The sequence below is a fragment of the Cnephaeus nilssonii genome (assembly GCF_951640355.1).
Source record: "Cnephaeus nilssonii genome assembly, chromosome: 17".
NCBI classification, from domain to species: domain Eukaryota; kingdom Metazoa; phylum Chordata; class Mammalia; order Chiroptera; family Vespertilionidae; genus Cnephaeus; species Cnephaeus nilssonii.
The window spans coordinates 51,322,897-51,347,412 of NC_137088.1; the positions used below are offsets into that span (position 1 = coordinate 51,322,897).

A 24,516-nucleotide genomic window follows, 5' to 3' on the forward strand; every position below is an offset into this window, starting at 1 on the left:
CCCACACTGAGGATTGAGCCTGCAACCCTGGCATGTGCCCTTGACTGGAATCCAACCCGGGATCCTTCAGTCCACAGGTTGCCGCTCTATCCACTGAGCCAAACCAGCTAGGGCAGGACAGTTCCTTTCTTATATCTGTTTTATTCTTTTCACCCAGGGTTAAATCTAGAAGCTGAAGTTATATAATTTGGTGTATACTTGTTTGTACTCTGATTGGCTATGTATACAACACGGCTAGTAGGAAATATGTATCTGTTACAGCATTGATCACATTTCAGGGCAATTATCTTTTTTGTTATAATCTTTTCCAAAAGACTGTAAGCTTCTTAGGGGCAAAGATAGTGTCTTTTTCATCTTCCATAACAACAGATGTTTAGTAAATGTTTGTTGAATAGATGAGTGAGTTAATCAAAAACTATCTCGAGAAACACCTTAGGCTACCTGATTAAAGAGAAAAACCAGCAGCCCTCCAGTCCTTTTGACTTTTCTACAAACACTTCTGGAAAATTCACACCCAGTGAGTTCTGACTAATAAAGCCCTCTCTTTCCTGTGGTTGCAGAAATATACACCCAGTGACCTCCGGACAATCACTTAACCTTTCGTACTTCTAGGAGAGAAAAGCAATAAATCCGTGACACAGGGATACTGTACAATGTAATTGGATCTTTGAGCAGCCTGGCAGGAAGCTCAAAAAACAAAACAAGAAAAGAGAGGACAGAGAAAGAGAGAGAGAGAGAGAGAGAGAGAGAGAGAGAGAGAGAAATGTCTTCCATTCAACAACAGGAAGGTGTGCTGCAATTTTCATCCACCCAGATAACTTCTTTGGGATTGCCTCACGATCCTACCCCTCTCCAAGCCAAAATGACCAAGTTAAAGCCCATAAATATTTGTGGACTTTCTTCATCATATAATCACATTCATGGTCCCTCCCCTAAGATCAGAACAGATTGCCTATCTTTACCAGGAATAAAGGAACATTTACACATTCTCTGTAAGGTCCAATTTTCTTTTTAGCTCAGTCTGTAATTTTCTGAACTCGGGCAAGGACATGAACTTGGCAGAGAGATGGCAGAGAGTTTTTTTTTTTTCCCTCCTCCAAGGAATGTCAACAAAAAAACAACTCAAAAAAAAAAAAAATGCTTAGCTCTACATTTTCTTTCCCACAATTAGATTACTACACGAAGGCCAGATACCAGAAGTCTGTGCTACAAGAAAATTCAAGTCTTACTCTAAAAATTCAGTGATGTATTTTCGACTACACTTTGACCACATCCAGGGCTTGGTGTAAAAGTTCAATGTTGGAGCCATGACATGCTGGGGACTCTTGACTCCGTTTTCTTGGCACTTATTGCTGTCGTCATGAGGCATATTAAACCTAAGGCCAATGAGACAAGGATGAGGATGTCAATAAATACCAAGGGATCGAGCTGTTATCATTGATTTCAAGAATGCACCTGTCCAAAAACATTTTTATTAACTGATAGGAAGCATTTGTCATTCCAGAAACATCAGTTGTATGATCAACATACCATTGATAACTACCCACTAGCCATCAAGCTCAGAGGGCTGTCCTGTCTGCATGACTTTCCCCAATCACAAGTTTGATTCATATGAATAATTTAGCATTTAGGGAGGAATTTACTTCACTAGTTCATCTTGAAATATGGAAATCAGTGAGTCAGAAGTGTGTAGACTTGCTTCATATAAAAGTAAAAGCTGGGATAAAAGTCTCTGAGGTCCAGTCCATTAATTTTTTGTGAGTTTGGTATTCTTTTTCTTTCAAAAATTTGGGTCCCATGCCCGGCTGGCATGGCTCAGTGGTTGAGTGTAGACCTATGAACCAGGAGGTCATGGTTTGATTCCCGGTCAGGTCACATGCCTGGGTTGTGGGCTCGATCCCCAGTGTGGGGCATGCAGGAGGCAGCTGATCAATGATTCTCTCTCATCATTGATGTTTCTAACTCTCTTTCCCTCTCCCTTTTTCTCTGATATCCATAAATGTATATTAAAAAATATTTGGGTACCACAATAATTACCAGATGGAATAATTGCCTAATGGAAATTGTGAGATGGGAAAAACTCGAACTGTCTTGTTTGAACTTAAAAGGAGTTCTTAATGCTTACAAGTTCATTTTCTTAAAAGAATGACTGCCCAGGTTTCTAGTTCGCAGCTGCATAGTCAGTAATACTATCTGTACCACCAAAGCCAACCCAAGCCAAACATCCAAACCTACTTTAGCTGTTGGGTTCTCTGCTGGCGTTTACTCCCCACCCTCCTCCAGACTTTGACAAAATCCAGTCTATTTCATCACGTAATCAGAAAACTTTTTTTCATTCAAGTATCAGGCACATTTGCTCAAAGCAGGGGCTAGGCAATAATGCATATTCATTCATTAAGCACTTACTAACCAATAATAACCAAAGCTTTTTTTTTGCATTCACAACATACAGGACAGTGTGTTAAATGTGTTAGATGCTTTTTTCCCCCACTTAATTACCTATTTGACCCAATGAATAATACAATTACTATCCATGTTTTACAGGTAAGGAAACTGAGTTCTAGAGGTTTAATTACTTGATTGAGATCATAAGGCTACTAAGATGGGGGAACTGGGATTGGAATCTACTTTAGTCTGGTTCTAAAACCTCTTGTTTTGGAGTATATATAAACTATAGTCCCTCCTGTTAGATGAGTTGTGATGATATGTCATGAATATTGTGGAAAGATTTCTATATCCAGAAGACACTGAATTACCTCCCCACCTTCCTCTTCCACTCTGTGTCTATGGACAGTCCTGTGCGAGAGGGGAGGGACGTTTTGTGAAGCATCCCCAGATACACTCAACAGATACAAGAGCAATTGCTCCCCCAACCCCCACCTCAATAGCTGTTGGGATTTTTATTATCAGAGAGTACCAACTGAAACACCTTAACATGTAATTGTTAAAAGGTTCAGTAGAAAACCTGCAATTTTCACTTTCATTCACTGTGAGTAAACCTAACTACACGAGATAGTAAATGCCATATGATCTCACTTATATGTGGAATCTAATAAAGCTTCAAAACAAAAAGCATTCATTAAAGGTTTAGGAATATACTTTTTGTTTAACTAATAACTCACATCATCCACCAATTATTTCATATTTCACTTTCTGATGCTTTTGAGATGGGGTCTATATGTATTGTGCCCACCTCACAGGAAGGGAAACAGCATACATTTTCAAGTCAAGCAGAATGTGGAACAATTCAGTCCAGAACTTGGTATCTGGCTCCCAACCGACCTCTGCCTGAAAGCAGGTACCCCAGCTTAGTACTGCCAGGTCAAGCCCAGAGAAACAACAACCCCTGCCTGTGCGCCTGGTGAGGACTAACGGGCATCATGGAAATGGAAGCCCCTCTAACAATGCCGCCGACTTGGGTTTTGTGTAGGGAAGGTATTTGTTAACTACACATTGAATTTTCTCAACAGCTGAAAATAATTTAGTTTTTGCTACTCAAAATTCTCACTTTCCTCAAAATGTCAACATTATACACAGTCTAAAAGAAGTTTATAAGCTCTTGTTGGAAATAAATTAATAATATTTCTTCAAATGGTACACTTTTCTTAGCCATATGTTGGGGAGAAATGTTAGTCTGCTAATAGAAATTTTCCGCCTTTGAATGCTTTCCTATCTGTAACTTATCCTCTTGCCCTGTTGAAATGCCACCTATTCTTCACAGTTAAATCTACCCTCCTACTTAAAGTTCCAAAGAAATGTTCTACATTTTATGTAAAATAAACAAATATTCCTAAAAGATTCTGTTACAATAGGTTCGGGAAAACTGAGTTAAACAAAATCAACAGTTTACTATAGAACTTGTCAGAGTCTTTATTTTATACCATTTAGCCTTATGACTCCAACCAGGGATAGACTAGAAAAACATTTTTTTAAAAAATCACATGACTGCTAAACTTAACAGATACTACACTTGATCTTAGCCACAAGGCTGAGGAGTGACCTGGAGAGTATGTGAAATACGCCAGTCAGAGAAAGACGAATGCCATATGATCTCACTTATATGTGGAATCTAATGAACAAAATAAACAAAATAGAAACAGACTCATAGATACAGAGAACAAACAGACTGACAGCTGTCAGAGGGGGGGGAGGGATGGGAGACTGGGTGAAAAAGGTAAAGGGGTTAAGCAAAAAACAACAACCACAACTCATAGACACAGACAATAGTATGGTGATTACCAGAGGAAAAGAAGGGTGTGGGGGAGGTAGAAGAGGGTACAGAGGAGATAAATGGTGATGGAAGGAGACTTGACTTTGGGTGGTGAACACGCAGTACAATATACAGGTGATGTATTGTGGAATTGTACACTTAAAACCTATATAATTTATTTACTTTTTAATATATTTTATTGATTTTTTTACAGAGAGGAAGGGAGAGGGATAGAGATTTAGAAACATTGATGAGAGAGAAACATCAATCAGCTGCCTCCTGCACACCCCCTACTAGGGATGTGCCCACAACCAAGGTACATGCCCTTGACTGGAACCAAACCTGGGACCCTTCAGTCCATAGGCCGACATTCCATCCACTGAGCCAAACTGGTTAGGGCAAAACCTACGTAATTTATTAACCAATGTCACCCAAATAAATTCAGTAAAAAAATTATTTTTAAATCACTGTTACAAAACCCATCTTTCTCCGTTTCTCTCTCGGTAATAGCATGGATGGACCTAGAGGGTATATGCTAAGTGAAATAAGTTCAACAGAGAAAGACTTCACTTATATGTGGAATCTAATGAACAAATAAACACACAAACAAAATAGAAAAAGACACAGGTACAGAGAACAGACTGACAACTGTCAGAGGGGAAGGGGTGGGGGCTGGGTGAAAAGGTGAAGGGACTAAGAAGTACCGATGGGTAGTTATAGAACAGTCACGGGGATGTAAAGTTCGGCATAGGGATAGGTCGCTAATATCATGGTAACTAGTGTGTGATAACTAGTCTGGGGCCAGGTGGGCACTTGAAGTGGCAGGGAGACCACTCTGGAAAGTACACACTTTCTAACCTCTTTGCTGTACACTTGAAGCTAATATAGCATAACCCTGAATGTCAACTGTAATTGAAAAATAAAAAATATCACGACTACAAAACTCCTTTTGTTTTCACCGACCATTCTTTTGGAAACGGGGTTCAAATCCCCGTGCTTTGGGGAACACTGGTGGGATCAGTAGTTGTCAAACTGAGTTCCAAGAAATCCTTGAGTTTCGTGACAGCCTTTGAGAAACCAAAAGGACAGAGAGCAAGCTGACTAATGGGACTCCGGCCACCCACCACAGCTGCTTAACGGAAAGCCAAGCCTTTTGTGCGCTATAAATATTGGGTATCTGATAACATTTCTTTCAGAGAAAAGAAAAGGGGTATGCTCTTAAAATATGCTTGAAAGGTGCTAGTTTTGAAAATACCCATTCTATATCTGCCTTGCTCTATGCCTGGCACCGCACACTGCACAGAGGTGCCTTCGGAAGCCTGGGGGACGATAAAGCTTGCTTAACAGGTGATTTTAGTTATAAAGTTAACATCTGACATAAATATTGATATACAACTCCCCTAGTGACAGCTGAGAAAATGATTTCAAAAAGATGTAAGTAATTTAATTATTACTTATGGAAAGAAAATGATGCAGCTCAAGTAGCAGAATAATTTCTAGCAAATTTACACTGTTTTGCCACATGTTCTAACCATGCTCTGCCTCTAAAAGAAAAAAAAGGAAAAGCCAGTTTCATAATGACCACGTAGTAACCAAAATTAGTGTTTTCCTTGCTCTCTCTCTGTTCATTCTCTCCCATGACAGAGGGGTGTCCCTGTCTGAATTATAGGCATAAAACCAGAAGCAGGGAGGATCTGGATTTGTAAAAATCTCATGAGCTTGGGCAATGATAGACCTTCCTCGACAAAGATGTCAAGCCCTCCTCCTCCGATTCCCAGTGGGAAGGAGAATATTAGACTTTTCATAGAAAATGTGCGCAATTAAACCAACGATCCACAGGGGCTGGGGCCAACGAGGGTGCACGCATTCACTCAGCTTTCCGGAACCAAAGTCACTTCTCCCTTCCGGGGTCAACGCGCGTCCATCCTGCTGTGACCCAACAAGTGTCTCACCCTCAAAAGGCAAGGAAAGGCTCACTGCTGCGAAGGAAGGAAGTTTTAGGTCACTCTGAATTCAATGAAAATAGGAAAGGAAACATACAGATGGCCCAGTTCATGGGCTATGGTAAAAGCCGTGCTCAATCCATTATCTTCGCTAATAGAACAGCTTCTGGAGGGGTCACAGAGGGTTCCCAGTTCAGCCAGACCTATTGGAAGGAAAGAACCAGGGTTTACTTGAACAGGCAGTGGTGGCTTAGAGTGAAAACATGCAGGAAAGGGTGGGTGCCACAGAGGATCGCACAGCCGACTCACCTAGGGTGTCGCACTTGTCCTGAGCTCTGCAGATGTCCTGTCTGAAAGGAAAGCACACTTAGGGCCTTGACGACGCCAGAGAGGAAACATCAGTACCCGTCACCACTTCAGAGCCTTCTAGGCACTCACAGCGTACCCGCCGTCGGGAGGGGGTTACAGAACCACTGCTTTCAGGATAGAAAGCCACATGGACAGGTCGCCTGCTGCCTGAGGAGCGGCCAGGAACCAGCAGAACCCTATCTGACCAGGGTTCTTCCTCATACACCGAGGAAGTGATTCTAGTTTGTGCACCAAGATTCCTGACAAACAGGCCTCTCCTCTATGCTCCTGAGTGCGTGCCTGGGAGCGAATCCGAGGCGGGTGGTGGGCAGCACAGCAAGCCAGCAGGCCTCTTCGCTGCGCCACACAGTGTTTGAGAATGTTTTCTAGGTAGGAGCTACGATTTAAACATTGGGAGAGTTCACTTTAAAGACAAATGCGTATCCCCGACTCCTTGCATAAATCACAGAAGTTGGCAGCACTGGACTGTACCCCGCCTGGTAACAACGGGCTCCATCTGAAGAGCCGCTGGCCCCCTAGAAGGCCACTTCCTTCCAGGCCTGCCCAATGCTCTCACTGTCCACTCAGCACCTACAGGTAAGTGGTTCCCAACAGGGGTGATTCGATGCTCCCCTCCTCCACCCCCGCCCATCCCTGCCCTCAGAGGGCATTTGGCAATCTCTGTGGGCTGAGGACACTGTTGGTGGGCACAACTGAGAGGAGCGATTGCTACTGGTCAGTAGTGGGCAGAGACCCAGGACACTGCTAAGCATCCTGACATGCACAGGACGCCCCACAGCAGAGTTATCTGCTCCCAACTGCCAACGGTGCTGCGGCTGAACAGCCTCGTGCCGGGAACTGGCTGCCAGGAGCATACACCTGCCATCACCTTGCCTGGAAACTGCGAGGTGAGGAGCATCAGGACTGCGTACCTCGTTATCAGGATGGCTGTGTCATACTGGATCCCACCTGTATTGTTCTTCTGCCACTGGCAGAAGTTCCTCAATGTCGTCTGGGCATTAAAAGAGATGGGCGGTCCTTCCTGAGCACAGAAAAGAATTATGGTTGGTCGGCTGTACCGATTGCATACGCCATTTCGGATACAGAGAGAAGAAAGAAGAAAAAAACTTGATTACCTGTTCATTATGAATCACAACTAAGTTCACAACAACAATATTAATTAAATTTCCAATACTGGGGTCTTTATAGATAGAGGCTACCTGCAACCGAGATAAATTTTTCAAAGTTAATTGTGAACTCCGTGTAAGCAGCAAGCAATTCACTTCTTATGTGCGGCTCCACCTATTTTTACATTTCATGCAACATATGCATTTTTCAGTTTTGAATGTTCATTCATTCATCAAACACTCATTAAAACTATCTTCGTAAAATTATTTATAGATGAAAGTTTTAAATAATAATAAATTCTAACACATTTAAGTTTTAATGTATTTTCTTTAAAAATTGCATGGCCATGCATCTTAATAGTTCTCTATGCCAAAATACTGGATATTAACTTTTCATCAAACTCCTCCCAGTTGAAGTCCCCGATTGCCAAATTAATGGATCTCACATTGACCACGACTTTGCCGATACTGCTGCTCTGCATGCTTACCACGCATTGGTGTTCTCCACAACCTGGTAACCTAGTTTTTTCATCCATATTGTTAAATTATGAGAGCTAACATTCATCAAATGCTTCTTGTGGACTAGACCGTGCTGAAAACTGCATATGCATTTGCATTTAGTCCCAGTAATACCTGTGCTAGGCATTAGTCTAACCTCTACTCAACAAATGAGGAAACAAAGGCTCAGAGAAATTAACTAACTCATCCAAGACTATATACAGTGGCGAGTAGCAGAGCCAGAACTCTCAACCTGTCAACTTGACCCAAGTCCACGCTCACAATTGGAATTCTTAGGACAGGTCTGAATTTATGGGTTGGAAACGGAGTTGAGTCTGTGTAAGGTCTGATTAGATTTTTCTTTCTCTGCTCCAGGACAGGAGAAGGCTGGGACACATAGGACTGAGGGTGGCAGAGGTGGGTAATGGGAGGGTGGAGGGAGGCAGGCTCCAGTGTGGGGTGCAGAGCACCGGGGGACTGGTTCACAGCAGTGAGGGAAAGACAAGGAGAGCCACAGGCCAGGGAGCGGGAAGAAGAAACTCTAAAGTAATGTTCCCAAACATGATTGCTTTCCACATTCATTTGTGGGATATATAAAAAGTAGATTCCTGTTCAAATACATTAGGGTCAGTGAATGGGGGCAAGATCATAGAGACTGCTATAGAAAACAACCTCCAATATTTCAGGAAAAAAGCAATGTGTAAGAGTCTAGGACAATTCTGCATTTCTGTTTGAGAACCAGTTGTATATGCATACATATATGCTTAAGAAGTGTTCAGTGCCTCGCCATCCGATATGGTAGCCACTTGCCACGTATAGTCACTAAGCACTAGAAACGTGGCTGGTCCCAACTGAGATGTGCAGTTAGGATAAAGCATACTGGATTTTGAAGGCTTAGTATGAAAAATACTAAAATATCTCATTAATAATGTTTGAAGTAATATTTGGATATAAAATAAAAATGCATTATTAAAATTAATTTACCTATTTGTTTTATTTCATGAGGCTACTGGAAAATTTAAAGTTATATATATGTGGCTCACATTATATCTCTATTGGGCAGAGCTGTTCAGAAACATGCAAAAAAGCTTACTAGTGGTTGCCTCTGGGAAGGGGTGGAAGCATGAGTAGGGAACAAGTTATTCTTTTTTTTTTTAAGGAAACAATGACTTTTTTATTTTGTTAATCCTCATCCAAGGATATTTTTTCCATTGATTTTTAGGGAGAGTGGAAAAGAGAGGGAAAGACAGAGAGAAACATCGATGTGAGAGAAACACATCGATTGGTTGCTTCCCGCACGAGCCCGACCAGGGCCCGGGCTGGGGAGGAGCCTGCAACCAAGGTATGTGCCCTTGACCAGAATTGAACCTGGGACTCTTTGGTCCACAGGCCAACGCTCTATCCACTGAGCCAAACCGGGTAGGGCAGAACAAGTTATTGTTCATCAATGGGCTTTTATGTTAGATTTTTAAAAATTATGCAAATATATTGCTCTTTCAATTCAAAATGGGCATATTAAAAATAGAGTGAGAGATTTCTAGGCCCCACCAGGGGGCTAGTTAGAATCCTAGGGAAGAGCCTAGGTGACTCTGATTCGCAGCCAGCATCGGACGCCTAGAGACTCACACCTGGCTGTGCAAGCTCACGTCAGACAGACTGCTGCTCTCGGCAACTGGACCAGCTGGATGTCACATCAGTCTCCAAGCCTTCACACGACCATGGGCAAGTGACCCAACTCCTCTGAGGTTCAGTTTTCTTATTTATAAAATAGGGATGATAATCCTACCTAGCAGAGTTGCCCAAAGGTTTAGAAATTATGCCTTTTAAGTAAACAAGCACATTGTCAAATGATCACAGAACAAACACTCAATGTTGATAGCCATGACTGTCACAAAACAGCAACCAATGAAAAATCTTATGTTCTTTCCAGTCACTTGCCTGAGTCGGTGAAATGCCAGCCCTGAATGGTCCTCCAAAGCCCTGCAGGGAAGCCCCCCACGCCCCAATGGCACCTGTAGGGGCTCATAAATCAGGTTCTTTTATGTGTACTTACAATGGACATTAAAGTTAAAACATAGTGTTGAAGGTTTGCTCCATGGTATGACATCATTTTTCGGTCTGCCACCACCGTCACTTCTACAAACCGTGGGTAGGATAAGAAACGCTTAGTTCTTCTGTGGGGCCTCTGTTCTCTAGCGCTGTCCGTCTTGTTACCATCGGCAGAAAGCACCTGTGTTTGGAAGCCGCTCTGGAGCACTGCCACGTCGTCAGCCAGGCTGCTCCGTCCTCCCCATTCTCTTGCTCTCGGTTTCCTCCTGTCTTTACTGTGACTATCTCTGTGTTCTGTAACAAATCAAAGGCAGGCATTACACATCAAGCCACAACTACTGCGTATTAAGAACTGAACAGGACGCATCTTGAAATAATGCCGCTAATGTCAAATGGCATACAAAATCAAGTTCAACGCACTTTGGACTCTGCCCGTGAACCTCAATCTGCACTCTCACCTAAATGACTAAGGACATGAAATTAGGCTCCCCTGAAGTTTCCAGAAATGCTCCCTGAAGGTATTAGAAAAGAAATCAGGCCTGAGTTTAACAATTGCAAATGATTCTTTTCATTTGGTAACAAAAGTCTTGGCTGGCATTTAAGCAGATTCTATTAATTGTGGCATAGATATAGTAATGGCCAATAGCAGCCAGAGAGCTCTAGAGAATGGAAATGGAGATGTTTCCTATACACCACTTCAGATATTCACTAAGATACAATATAAAGAGGTCTGAGAGGTGGGCAGCCTAATAGACAACACAAAGGAACTATAGACAATGCATGACAAGGTAGACATAGTATTATTTTATTACTGCATTTGATCATTATGATAAGCAAAATTTAAGAATAGAATCACTGCTATCCAAGGCCCCTGAATTTCAGAGCTCAGTTAAGAAGGTTCATTAAACTCAGAGAGTGTGAACAGATAGTGGGGGCCATGATGCATAACGACAGATAGCTCTAGTCAGTTCCAACTCATGCCCCGCCCTCCAGGGTTCTACACAGCCTTCCTGCTCACGTGTGGACCCTGGACCAGAAGCACTGGCAACTCTTGGAAACTTGTTAGAAACGCAGACTCTCTGGCCCCACCCAGGACCTGATAAATCAGAATCTACAGTTTAACAAGATCTCCAGGTGATTCATATTCATGTTAATGCTTCAAGAAGCACTAGCCTCAGTCTCGGCTTGCAGCTTGTATTGCTGGTGAGAATATTCCATTTCAAAGCCATCAATCACACAATAAACAGAATAAGCATAAAAGCGCCTGCCACAATATGCTTTGAATAATAACATGATTCAATCAGTTATCTTGCCTATCATTTTATTAATGTGCTTGTGTTTGGGCCAGGAAAAAGCGTCCTTTTGCCCTTCTAGGTTCTTCTGGCTGGTCTAGATATTAAATTAACATGAAACACATTAACAAGAGAAAATAGCCAAATTCAGTTACATACATATGTATGGGAACCTCATACACATGAGATACTCAGAGACCCCCCACATACATGAGAGGTTCAGAGACAAAAGATAAAATGAGATATACATGACATTCTGAGCTAAGGAGGAGGTAAAGAGCCTTGGGCTTCAGAGGGGAGAAAAGTCAATCATTGGAACGTAAGAGGAGCAGATGTTGGGTAGTTACGTGTTTGTCTGCCCTATGCATAGATCATAAAGTCATTTCTGGTGATAACTGTAATATGTGCAAGGCCCTTAATATAGATCTTTTAGCGAGAGGGAAACATTCCTTGCGAGCCTGTGGGGTCTTAACTGCCTTCAGCTCAAAATAATTCAAGTGCCAAAGGGGCACATCTTTGGGGGGCCTGTTCTGCACCCCTTCAAATGCCACTAGCTGTAGTCTAAAACAGTCCACAGAGTTGTACAACTAAGAAGTATGCTTACCTAAGGCATAGGGATACAATTCTTTACACCACTAAACATATATAATGACAACAAGAAAGTTAAACTGTAAGTGGCTTGGTTTTTTAAGGGTGCAAATATTTCATCTTTGTAACTTATTGCTAAAACAATCAATTTAGGCCAGGATGTGTATTTTGCCCAAGTTGAGTATTTTAGCTGTTGTTAAAACAGTTAAATCAGTCCAAATTATCAAATAAGTTATATGTGGTACAGCTACAGATAATAGGACTAGCCCAAAGCCTGGTACACAGGATTCAACATTACATTCTTTTCTTCAATTCTCTTCTTCAAAAGCATATTCATGGATGTGTACTCATGCCATATGGGTAATTAGGCTGTCATTCCATTTTTAAATCATCAAGTGATTACAGAATAGGTACTACTATGTGTCAGGTATTGAACTAGGATCTTTTGGGTATGTTCTTACAATTCCTCTCAGACTAAGAAAATTAATCTCTATTTTATAGAGGAGGAAGATAAATCTCAAAGATATTGAGCAATTTGTCCAAAGTCACATAGCTGGAAGTGGTGGCATGAGGAATCAGGCATGGATTTGTAAACAACCTAAGCAGTACTCTATTAGTTCAGATTTCTGAAAAGCTTGGAATTGAAATGGACTCAAGGTTTGATAGACAGTTTCCAAACAGAATCTGAATTAGAAGAGAGCACCTGGTAGATATTTTCACAAAGGTTAGCTTCTTATAACAGGTATGCAAGAAGCTATGTTGAATCTGATATTTTTAAATACATAAGAAAATATGTCACTTATTTTGTAAAAAAATAATCCCTGTTTAATGTTTTCTGTAAATATTTTAATAAATCCTATCTAATAAAAGAGTAATATGCAAATTAACCATACATCTGCTACACCCACAAGCCATGTCCACCAGCCAATCAGGAGTGAGTATGCAAATTAACCCAACCAAGATGGCAGCTACGGCCACGGAGAGAGCAGGAGGCTTGGGTTACCCTGGCAATGGAAGAAGCCAAGCTCTCCACCTGCCCTGGCGGGCCCAGGCCTCAGCTCAAGGCTACAAAGTTTCAATTATAGAAGATAAATAAATCCCAACAAAAATGGCTGCGGCCATGGAGCGAGCAGAAGGCTTGGCTCCGCTCAAGGCTACAAAGTTTCAATTATAGAAGATAAATAAATCCCAGATACCAGGGCCTCCGCTTGGGTCGCTTGGGTGGGGGTGGGGGGCTGAGAGGGGGTGGCCGGCCTGCAAACCACCACAGGCCCCTTGCCCATGCCGCCCCATGCCCCAAGTGAACCCCCACCCTGATCCAGGACACCCTTTAGGGCAAACCAGCTGGCCCCCACCCATGCACCAGGCCTCTATCCTATCTAATAAAAGAGTGATATGCAAATTGACCGTCACCCCAACACACAAGATGGCTGCCCCCATGTGGTCAAAGATGACTGCCCCCATGTGGACACAAGATGGCCACCACAAGATGGCCAGCAGGGGAGGGAAGTTGGGAGGGACTAGGCCTGCAAGGGAGAGCAGTTGTGGGTGATCAGGTCAGCAGGGGAGGGCAGTTGGGAGGGACCAGGCCTACAAGGGAGGGCAGTTGGGGGCGATCAAGCCTGCAGGGGAGGGCAGTTAGGGGTGACCAGGCTGGCAGAGGAGGGAAGTTGGGGGCGACTGGGCCTGCAGGGAAGGGCAGTTAGGGGCAAACAGTCTGGCAGGGGAGTGGTTAGGGGGTGATCAGGCTGGCAGGCAGAAGCGGTTAGGGGCAATCAGGAAGGCAGGCAGGCAATCAGGAAGGCAGTTGGAAGCCAGCAGTCCTGGATTGTGAGAGGGATTACTGATTATAATAAACTAGTCCTGGATTGTGAGAGGGATTACTGATTATAATAAACTAGAGGCCCAGTGCACGAAATTCGTGCACAGGGCGGTGTGTCTCTCAGCCCAGCCTGCACCCTCTCCAATCTGGGACCCCTCGAGGGATGTCCAACTGCCCGTTTAGGCCCGATCCTACCGGATCTGTTTATAATAATCTTTTCATTAAATAATAACCTTTTCATTGAAAAGCTAGGCTGTAATTTTAGGCCTGATTCTACCAGGATCGGGCCTAAATGGGCAGTCGGACATACCTCGAGGGGTCCCAGATTGGAGAGGGTGCAGGCTGGGCTGAGAGACACACCGCCCCGTGCATGAATTTCGAGCACTGGGCCTCTAGTTTATTATAATCAGTAAAGTTTCAAATGTTTAAAGTCTCACTTTTCTATTCTCTATTTCATTAATTTCTACTCTATTTTTTTCTTTCTGCTTGCTATAGGTTTAGTTTTCTCTTAATTTTCCAGTGTCTTGAGTGGACTTGTTGGCAGCTGTAAAAGTGGCAACAGGTGTTAGACAGGTGGAGTCAGAGAGGACCTTGGTTCAGCAATCTTAGTTCTTGGTTCTGCTAAGAAAGAATTCAGAGCCAAGACTCAAACTATAAGAGACAGTTTATTTAGAAAGTCACAGAGGTAGAAGTGAGCCATAGAAGAAACAGGCTTTAGGAAACAGGTTACAGAGGCAAAAGAAGGGCCCTTGGAGCTTAGAAGAAAGAAATACAAAAAAAACTGTGTCTGGGAGAAGGAGGAGGGGGAAAGGCAGATGCTGATCAAGATCTCTACTGACTGGTAGGCACCCAGGCAGGGGGTCATTAGTCAACACAGGTAGAGTGTCACTTATCTAGTGTTTTTGCTTCTCTGGGCCTGGAGCTGAAACACAACTGAGGCTAGATGTATTTGATGGGGGTCATTCGACCTCTAAGGGGATCTAACTGCATGACTAGCAACATGCCAGGGGAGGAAAGGTCAGGGAAGGGTCTGAACTGCATAACCAGCGATATGAAAGGTCAGGTCTGAACCACATGACCAGCGATATGCTAGGGGAGGAAAGGTTACCCTGGAGGCAAGGTTCTTGTTTTCCCACTTTGCCTGTTGCTAAGTACTTGAGGCTTTCCAACCTAGTGACCTTCTGTACCTGGCCTATTGTCCCTTCTCTGCTCTAGTTTGTCTAGCTGCCTGCCACAGAAGGTTATATTATTGACTTGAGATATCTGTTTTTCTTCTAATAGGGGTATCTATAGATATACATTTCCCTCTAAGCACTGCTTTTGCTGCCTCCCATGAATTCATTTTCATTCATCTGGAAGTATTTTATGACTTCTCCTTTGACTTACTGGTTATTTAGAAGTGTGATGCTTGCTTTCCACATAGTTTTAGTTACCCAGTATTTTTCTTTTCTTCCTGTCATTGACTTATAATTTCATTTCCACTGTGGTCAGAGAAAATACTTTGTACTATTTCTGTCCTTTTATATTTATTGAGGTTTTTTATGACCTAGTATATAGTCTATTCTAGAGAATATGCCTGTACACTGCAGAAGCATGCGGCCTCTGCTACTGCTGGGGCATTGTACTATAGACATCTGCTAGTGTAGCTGATTACAGTGCTGTTCATGTTTCCTATTTCCTTGCTGATCTTCTGCATAGCTGCTCTACCCATTATTGAATATGGAGTATTGAAGTTTCCAACTATTATTACCGAATTATCAATGTCTTCCTTCCTTTGTGTCAGTTTTTGCTTCATGTATTTGGTGCTCTATTCTGAGGTGCATCTATGTTCGTAATTGTTAAATCCCCCTAATGAACTGACACTTTTTTATTATAAAACTCTTTGATAAACTTAACCCTATCAGTAAAGTGAAAGAAGCCAGTCACAGAAGACCACCTACTACATGATTGTAATCATGAAATATCGTGAATAGGGAAATCTATAGAGATGGAAAGTAAATCAGTTGCTTAAGGATGGAGATGGAGTGGGGACATAGTAGAGTTGATAGCTAAAGGGTACAAGGTTTCTTCTTCCAGTGATAAAAAATGCTCTAAAATTGACTTTGATGTTGGTTGCACATATTTTTGAATACAATAAAAACCACTGAATTGGACACTTTAAATGAGTGAATAGTAAGGTATGGGAGTCATCGTAATATATAAAAACCCAGGGTCCGTAATGTCCAAAATGACCAAGGCCTCGACCGAACACTGGAAGTCAGTCCTGGGTTGCCATGGTGACCCAGCACTGACTGCCTAGGGGGCTTTGGATCAGGCCAGAGAGAGGCCCAGAGAGAGAGGCAGGGTCTGATCCGCAGCCTCTGTGGCAGCTGTTGATCAGCCATTGCCTCTCTCTTTCTCTCCAGAATTTGCCAGCACTCTCTGATCAGGCCCGGAGATAGGCCCAGAGATGCTGACTGGCATTGAAATTGACCAATCAGAACCAAGTATGTGTGAACTGTGAGGAGCCAATGGCTACCTAGGAGGCGGAGCTTTTGATGCTGACTGGCATAGAAACCAACCAATCAGAACCAAATTGGCTGGCAGCAGGGGAGGGCAGTTGGGGGTGAGGTCAGGCCAGCAGGGGAGGGCAGTTGGGGGCAAGATCAGGCCGGCAGGGAGGGCAGTTGGGGGCAACCAGGCTGGCAGGGGAGGGTAGTTGGGGGCGAGATCAGGCTGGCAGGGGAGGGGAGTTGGGGGCAAGATCAGGCCGGCAGGGGAGCACAGTAAGGGGTGATCAGGCAGGCAGAGGAAGTTAGGGGTGATCAGGCCTGTAGGGGAGGGCCGTTGGGAGCGAGATCAGGCCAGCAGGGGAGGGCAGTTGAGGGCAACCAGGCTGGCAGGGGAGGGCAGTTGGGGGTGAGATCAGGCTGGCAGGGAAGGGCAGCTGGGAGCAAGATCAGGCCAGCAGGGGAGGACAGTTAGGGGCAATCAGATAGGCAGGCAGAGGCAGTTAGGGTGGATCAGGCAGGCAGGCAGAGAGGTTAGGAGTGATCAGGCAGGCAGGCAGGTGAGTGGTTAGGAGCCAACAGTCCCAGATTGCGAGAGGGATGTCCGATTGGAGAGGGTGCAGGGTGGGCTGAGGGACCCCCCCCCCCTCCATGCACAAATTTCATGCACTGGGCCACTAGTATCTCAATAAAGCTGTTTTAAAAAGACGATATGTCACTTAGGTTGTGAAAAGTAAATAATCCTTACTTAATGTCTCCTGTAAATATTTTGACTTATTGGTTATTTAGACCGGGGGTCCTCAAACTTTTTAAACAGGGGGCCAGTTCACTGTCACTCAGACCGTTGAAGGGCCGGACTATAGTTTAAAATACTATGAACAAATTCCTATGCACACTGCACATATCTTATTTTGAAGTAAAAAAACAAAACGGCAAAAACACCCGCATGTGGCCCGCGGGCCGTAGTTTGAGGACGCCTGATTTAGACAAACGTATACCTGCAGTGAGAAAAACACTCAAGAAATGCTGTGCAGAATTTACTCTTTTTGACCACTAAAGGGGAAATATGTAGTCTCAGAGTCATCAAGGGGGCTTTGGGCATGAGAAAACCAGAGGATTATTTAAGGCCCTCCTTGGAAATAAGGAACATTTACTTAAATAGCAAAGTTGAAAAAAAATTAAGGCATTAACCAGCGAAAGGCTACAATTTCTATCACAGCATAATCCATGTAAATTCCAACATGCCTGGAAGATATTCCATTCACAAGTAACCTGTGGCATGAAAATGCAGGAATAAAATTACTTCTTCAGAGTAGATATGTCTTCTTCTAATACAGAACATTTCCCTATCTCTTACCCAACTGATCTTTTATCCTAGTGAGTTAGAGTCAGATTTATTGACCTAATTAGCCCAAACAACTAATTTCTATCATATTAATTATTTAGCATTAAAAATAGTATGAGTTTCAAAGATTCAAATATTCACTATGACTAAAACATAAACATTTTTACTTAGAATGAAAAAAAATTATAACTTGTAAACCTACTCAGCTCTCTTGCCTCTGAACAGACAATGATTTCTACCAAGTGACACATTGGTAGGATGGAAAGGAAGCCATCCACATTTCTCTTTAATGGTCTTTTAGCATAATGGAATTGGGGCAAATATTTCTAGTTTGCAATGCTATTGGCGAATAGCTTTATCAGAATGGGCTACATAATGAAATTTCATCTTTGTGGAAAGTATAGTATAAAAATGATATATATATATATATATATATATATAGATAGATAGATAGATAGATATAGATATAGATAGATATTTTTTAAGTAATCCTCATCTGAGGATATGTTTTTCATTAATTCTAAAAGAAAGGAAGAGAGGGGGAAAGGGAGGGAGAGCGAGAGAGAGAGAAACATTGATGTGAGATACATCACTTGGTTGCCTCATGCACGCATCCTGATGTAGGATTGAACCTGCCTCATGCACACATCCTGACCTGGGATTGAACCTACAACCTGAGTATGTGCCCTGACCGGGAATCGAACTCACCACCTTTGGTGCATGGGACAACACTCTAACCAACTGAGCCAAGTGGCCAGGGCTGGTCTGTATATTTTTTGATATTCCTTTCCACACATTTATTATTACTTTTATTGAGATATAATTTGTATATCACACCTTCAAAGTATATAGTTCAGTAGTTTTTAGTGTATTCATAGAGTTTTGAAATAATCACTACTATCAAGTTTTTGAACATTTTCAGTATCCAAGAAAGAAACTCTGTGCTCATTAGCAGTCACTCCCCATCCGCCCTCTCCCTCCAGCATCTGGCTATCACTAAACTGTGTTTTGTATTTAGGAACTGTGTTTATGAATTTGCCTATTCTGGCATTTCATACAAGTGGAGTCACACAGTACGTGGCTTTCTGTGACTGGCTTCCCTCACTTGGCATGTTTTCAAAGCTCATCCATGTTGTAGCATGTATCAACACTCTATCACTTTTCATTGCCAAATACTATTCCACTGTGTGGCTGTCTCACATTTTGTATATCTATTTATCAGTTGGTGGGCATATGGGTACAACAACTCAATTGAATAACACTTTTATGAACATGTGTGTGCAAGCTTTTGTGTGGCCACACTTACATTCTCTCGGGTAGACACCTAGATGGAGAACTCCCGGGTCATATGGTAACAATGTTTAACATTTTGAGGAGCTGCCAAGTTGTTTTCCACAGTGGCTGCACCATTTTCATGCCTCTTTCTGATGTTCAAATGTGCCACTCAGAGGTAGGAAATCCTTTTTTATGGTTCTTTTCTTTAAGAATGTCTCAATAATTAATCATGTTTACTTCATTAAATAGCTGATGAGCAACCTGACCTAGTTCAGATCTTAAAGTAGCAAGTTGAACCAAAGAAGATATACAGATGGCAGATGCACACATAAAGATATGTGCTCCACATCATATGTCATCAGGGAAATACAAATTAATACAACAACGAGATAACACTACCCACTGGTTAGAATGGCCAAAATCCAGCACAGATGCTGGAGAGGATGAGGAGCAAAGGAACCTTCACTCATTGCTGGTGGGAATGCAAAATGGGACAGCCACGTTGTAAGAGAGGTTAGGTGTTTCTTATAAAAGTTCCTTATATACTCTTAATGTATAATATAGCAATTACGCTCCTTGGTATCTACTCAAAGAAGCTGAACATTTGTGTCTGCCAAAAACATCCATGTGGGTGTTTCTGGCAGCTTTATTCATAATTGCTAAAAGTTGGAAACAACCAAAATGTCCTTCAGTAGATGAATGGATAAACTGTGATACATCAGACAATGGAATATTATTCAGGACTAAACAGAAATGAGCTATCAAGCCATGAAAAGATCTGGAGGAAACTTAAATGCACATTACTAAGCAAAAGCAGCCAATCTGAAAAGGCTGCATACTGTAAGATTCCAGTCATGTGACATTCTAGAAAAGGCAAAACAATGGAGACAGTAAAGGATCAGTGACAGCTGAGGATTGGGGCTACGGAGGGATAGACACATGTCAATCAATATTCATCCAAGCCCACGGAACGTACAACACTCATAGGGAATCATAAGTAAGTTATGGACTTTGGGCGATTATCATGCATCAGTGTAGGTTCATCAGTTGTAACAACTGTACCACTCTGGTGAAGGATGTTAAGGGTGGGGGAGGCTGTGCATGTGTGGGGATGGGATGTATGCAAATTTCTGTACCTTCATCTCAATTTTTCTGTGATATTAAAACTGCTCTAAAATATGAGACTTAATAAAAAGCATACTATGTGGTACCTCCAAAAATCAAATGCACATTTGCATTATTTAACAGTTTGAACCCTCACATGTGCATGTGCATGGAAACAAAATTCAGGCATGTTTAGAAGCTCCCACTGGCCATCCTGTGCTTCCTAATGAAAGTCAGAGGCACTGCAGCCATTATATTTTATTCCAAGGACATGACAACTGTTTGGCCTTGATGCCATGAGGGGAAGTGGTGAAGCTGACTCCACAGACAGCCTGTGTTTTAAGATCGCCTGCTCTGAGGGGAGCCAGCTCCAAGTTCTAGTTGACCTTGGGCAAGTGAGCCTCGCCACGCTCCTTCTCCCACGTGTGAAGATGGGTAAGAACAGTGCCATCTCGTAGAGTTGCTTTGAGAACCAGCTGTAGATCATACAGGTAAAGTGTCTACCACATAGGAAGAAACCAATAAATATGGTAATTTTTTCCTATTTTTAGTAGTCATAAAGTAAGTTAGAATGAAAAGGAACCACTTACGGGAGAGTGACTGTTAAAAACAATTTTCTGGCTTAAAATAACAATTTCAAAGATAGAAGCTGTTTATACTCTAAAATGACCTTTTCTAAGTCCCAGTTTCCTGACCTCTTAAACGAGCATAAAAATATCTGCTTCCATCTTAACGCTGTTTTTTTCAAGTAAGTGAGAAAGTATATGGAAAATCCCTTGTGAATTATAAATTGACTTTATTGTTTAATTATTATTACTTCTTGAGCACCTACTTTGTGAAAGGCACTGAGCTGTAGATAAGCTGAACAGAACAACACAAGAATAAAACTTAAAGAGAAACTATTATAAAAATTTAAGATGGTATCATTATTTAAAAACCTCACAACCAAAAACTTGAATACTTGCTTACTTATTGGTAAAACTGTTCTAATCGAGTTTCACTTTCCCAATGCCAGGCAGCACAATACATATTCCATTCCTAAGTCCTGGACTCGTTCAGCGGTTACTCACCCAGGGTTTCCCACCACCTGCAGTTGGGCTGAGAGGTGAATGCTAACAGTGGCAGCTGAGAAGTGCATTGCTGCCCTCTGTTTTTATAAGGTTTATCAAAATTTAACTGAACTTCCTAAGGCAACAGGCCACCTGCCACCTCACGGCGAAAGTGGGCAGCGCAATCCCAGCCCAGGACCACAGGGAGGACCAGAGCAAGTCCCTTTCTGCTCCGCCCGGGCCCGGCTTGACAGCCAGGAGGAAGCTGGACAGGAAGCACAGCCCTGGGGTTTGCACATGGTTCTGGAGCCAACCAGCCCTGGCTCACCAGCCTGCCTCCAAGCCTCAGTTTCCTCCCCCGTGAAATGAGGATAATACAGCACATACTCTCAGGCTAACTGTGCCGACGAAAAGGGAAAGCACATAAAACGCCCCCAGAGCCCTGTGTGACGCACAGGGATGAGCCATGAAGTATTTCACATGGTAATTGCTAGCTGGTACTGTTTTACTAGTAGCATGCGACACCCTCTCCTCATAAATTAGTATGTTGACATTAGGGTTTCTCAAGCAAAACAACTTCACTTTAGAAGGAACCTTCTATGGGAAAGGAGAGTTAGAAGGAAGAAAGGGAAGGAGGGAGAGAGGAAAGGAAGGAGAGAGTAAGGGAAGGAGGGAGGGAGGGAGGGAGGGAGGGAGGGAGGGAGGGAGGGAGGGAGGGAGGGAGGGAGGGAGGGAAGGAAGGAAGGAAGGAAGGAAGGAAAAAAGGAAGGAAGGAAGGAAGGAAGGAAGGAAGGAAGGAAGGAAGGAAGGAAGGAAGGAAGGAAGGAAGGAAGGAAGGAAGGACAGAAAAGGCCAGGCCCTGCCTCCACAGAACTTTCAATCTAGGTAGCAACACATGAAGATTGAGAGTGAGAAGACATAGTCTGAGATGTAATTCCACGTAAACAAATGCAAACACTTGCACCTCTCAACTGGCTCCAAGGGCTGATAACACAGGAGCGAGAGAGGAAGCCGAGCCAGCTCCCTGCCCTCTGAGTCCTCCTCAGAGCTAAGCTTGGGCTCTGGGCCTGTGCTCAGAGCTACTCGGCGGGGCCTGCAGGGGAGGACGGAGAAGCAGTCTGCGGGTCAGTGGGAGGTGGATAAACAGCGTGCGGAGGAAGAGATAAAACAGGAAAACAAAAACAGCCATAAAACAATGAGTGTTCTAATAATACAGAACAATGTGTTTCCAAAAACTGGGTGGTGGGTGCTGAGGGAGGCGGGGTTGCTCTGTGTTTATAAAGCTTAAAAGGGCATGAATGAAACTACCAAGGTTTACTTTTATTAAAAGGGCCCTCAATTTGCTAGTTTTAAAAAACAACAGTGAATCTTGGACACTCACTAGATCAAGTCCCCGTGTGCATCACTGTGAGCTCTGTGCGTGCATGCGTGTGTGTGTGTGTGTGTGTGTGTGTGTGTGTGTGTGTGGCATGCCCGTGCCTGATGGCCCTCCATGCTCAGTACTGATGAAATGTGTACAAAGGGCAGTGGAGGAGGAGATTATATTGCTAAGCCTTCTTTTTGGCTCCCAGAACCTTTATGTTTCCCTGAGTGGTTTCCGGAACATTAGTCCCAGAAGATATTTCCCAAAACAAACCAGGTAGCTTTGCAAAAACCCTTTAAGCGCATTCACATCTGGGACCTCTCCCAGGCACATTAGCATTTTAAGAGCTTTGAGAAGTCTTGCAGCAAAGAAACCAGTTTACATTGGTTTAACCATGAACTAGGGCACTCCCAGGACCTTGGCCAGTTTGTGGGGCAGGTGAGGGGACCGGGCACCCTGGGAAGAGGGATGGAAGGAGGGTACTGCCCGCGGCTGCTCAGGGAAGAAGAATGTGAGAAGCTTCTTGCAGTTCAAGGGGCTGTGCTGGGAGGTGGGTGGCGGGAGCCATGTCTGAGGGTCATCACACTGTTTTCTAGGGGTGGGTGCCTCCCGCTACCTGGGGAGTTAAATTTGCTGACTCAGGTCCCAGAGCTGGGGCACCCCTCCCAAAGGCCCTGCTGCACACCCTCCCTCAGCATCCTGCTGCTCCTCCGGCTAAATGCAGTCATGGCGAGACAGCCGCTACCACAGTACCAACTCACCACGTCGGAGGCCTCCCTGTCAGGCTCTCCTCTAAGCACTTCAAGTGGATTAGTCTGTTATTCCTCACGGCACCCAGACACAGTGGGGACTGCTCTCTCCAAGGCATACACGAGGAAACTGAGGCACACTTGAAACAACTTGAGAAAGTATTTAAAGAACATCTATTTGAAGTTATAAAATGCTGAACATACCCAAGTCTATATTTTACTAAGAGACTGTTTGATTTTGCTATTAATATCCTGCAAAATACCCTTCGGGAAATGTTGGTTCTGACTCACTCCATCTCTAAGCAAAGGGGAGCTAGGCCCTTCTGGCTGGCGGGTGCCAGCTGCCCACAGCCCCCCTGCACTGTCTGTGGCCCCGTTTCGACATGCCTTGGGATCTTCTAGGTCAGCACTTTCCAGTAGAAATAAAATGTGAGCCACACCTGGAAGCTAAGAATGTCTAATAGCCACATTAAAAGAGAAAGCCAAAAGAAACAGGTGAAATTAATTTTAATACTCTACTATTCTATTTAAGTCAACATATGCAACATGTTGTCATTACAATACACTCGCCACATCTCAAGAGCTCAGGAGCCACACGGGGCTACTGGCTGCTCCATAGGCCGGTGCATTCCAGGCATTCAGTGTTTGCAGAGTGAATACTGGCAGCAGTGAGATATGCTAGATAAGAGTTGGGGCCTGGGAGTGTTCAAATCCCAGCTGCTCCACATTCAATCAGTGTGACCTTGGCAAATCACTTAAGTCCTGTGTCCCCGTTTCCTCATCTGTGAAATGGGATACGAATGGTTCCTCCCTAGGAGGGGAGTTACATGCTTTAATACCCGTAACATGCTGCAACAGGGCCTGGGGCTTGGTACACGCCGAGGGTGTTGGCTGTGGTGACTCATTCCTGAGGGGAGCACCCTTTTTGGGCGGCGAGTGGAGTGGCTCCAGGGCTTCCTGCTATCTGACAGCAGCTCCTGGGTGGCCCAAGGCGGAACAGACGCCTGTGGTGGGTCTAGGTATCACTCCCTTATCAGAGACTGAGGAGCAGTTGGGCAGGGTCTCTTTAAAAAAGCTTCTAGCAGCTCCTGGAGAGCATATCTCCCACATTCCTTTGCTGCACAGCCTCCAGTTCCCACAGGATGAGGACAAGTTTGCACACCACAGTCGGCAGTACCAGCCCATTTTTCATCCCGATGTCGGTGTTCCAGCCACTATGGCAACGGCGGCTGCAGGGGCACGCTGTGCTCTGATCACAGTGGAGC

The 24,516-nt window shown here is 43.6% G+C and overlaps 1 protein-coding gene across 2 annotated transcripts in view; it reads right to left on the reverse strand.

Annotated features, from left to right (window-relative positions):
* The window catches only part of ADAMTS9 (ADAM metallopeptidase with thrombospondin type 1 motif 9), a 166,014-nt gene that overhangs the window by 124,173 nt on the left and 17,325 nt on the right, over nucleotides 1-24,516 (reverse strand). For both annotated transcript variants that reach the window (XM_079795238.1, XM_079795237.1), the window contains exons 4-9: nucleotides 10,180-10,469; nucleotides 7,638-7,721; nucleotides 7,434-7,543; nucleotides 6,463-6,503; nucleotides 6,251-6,356; nucleotides 1,230-1,376 (exon numbers count right to left, since the gene is read on the reverse strand). In XM_079795238.1, the coding sequence (XP_079651364.1) occupies nucleotides 1,230-1,376; nucleotides 6,251-6,356; nucleotides 6,463-6,503; nucleotides 7,434-7,543; nucleotides 7,638-7,721; nucleotides 10,180-10,469 (778 nt within the window). The remainder of the gene's footprint in view (nucleotides 1-1,229; nucleotides 1,377-6,250; nucleotides 6,357-6,462; nucleotides 6,504-7,433; nucleotides 7,544-7,637; nucleotides 7,722-10,179; nucleotides 10,470-24,516) is intronic.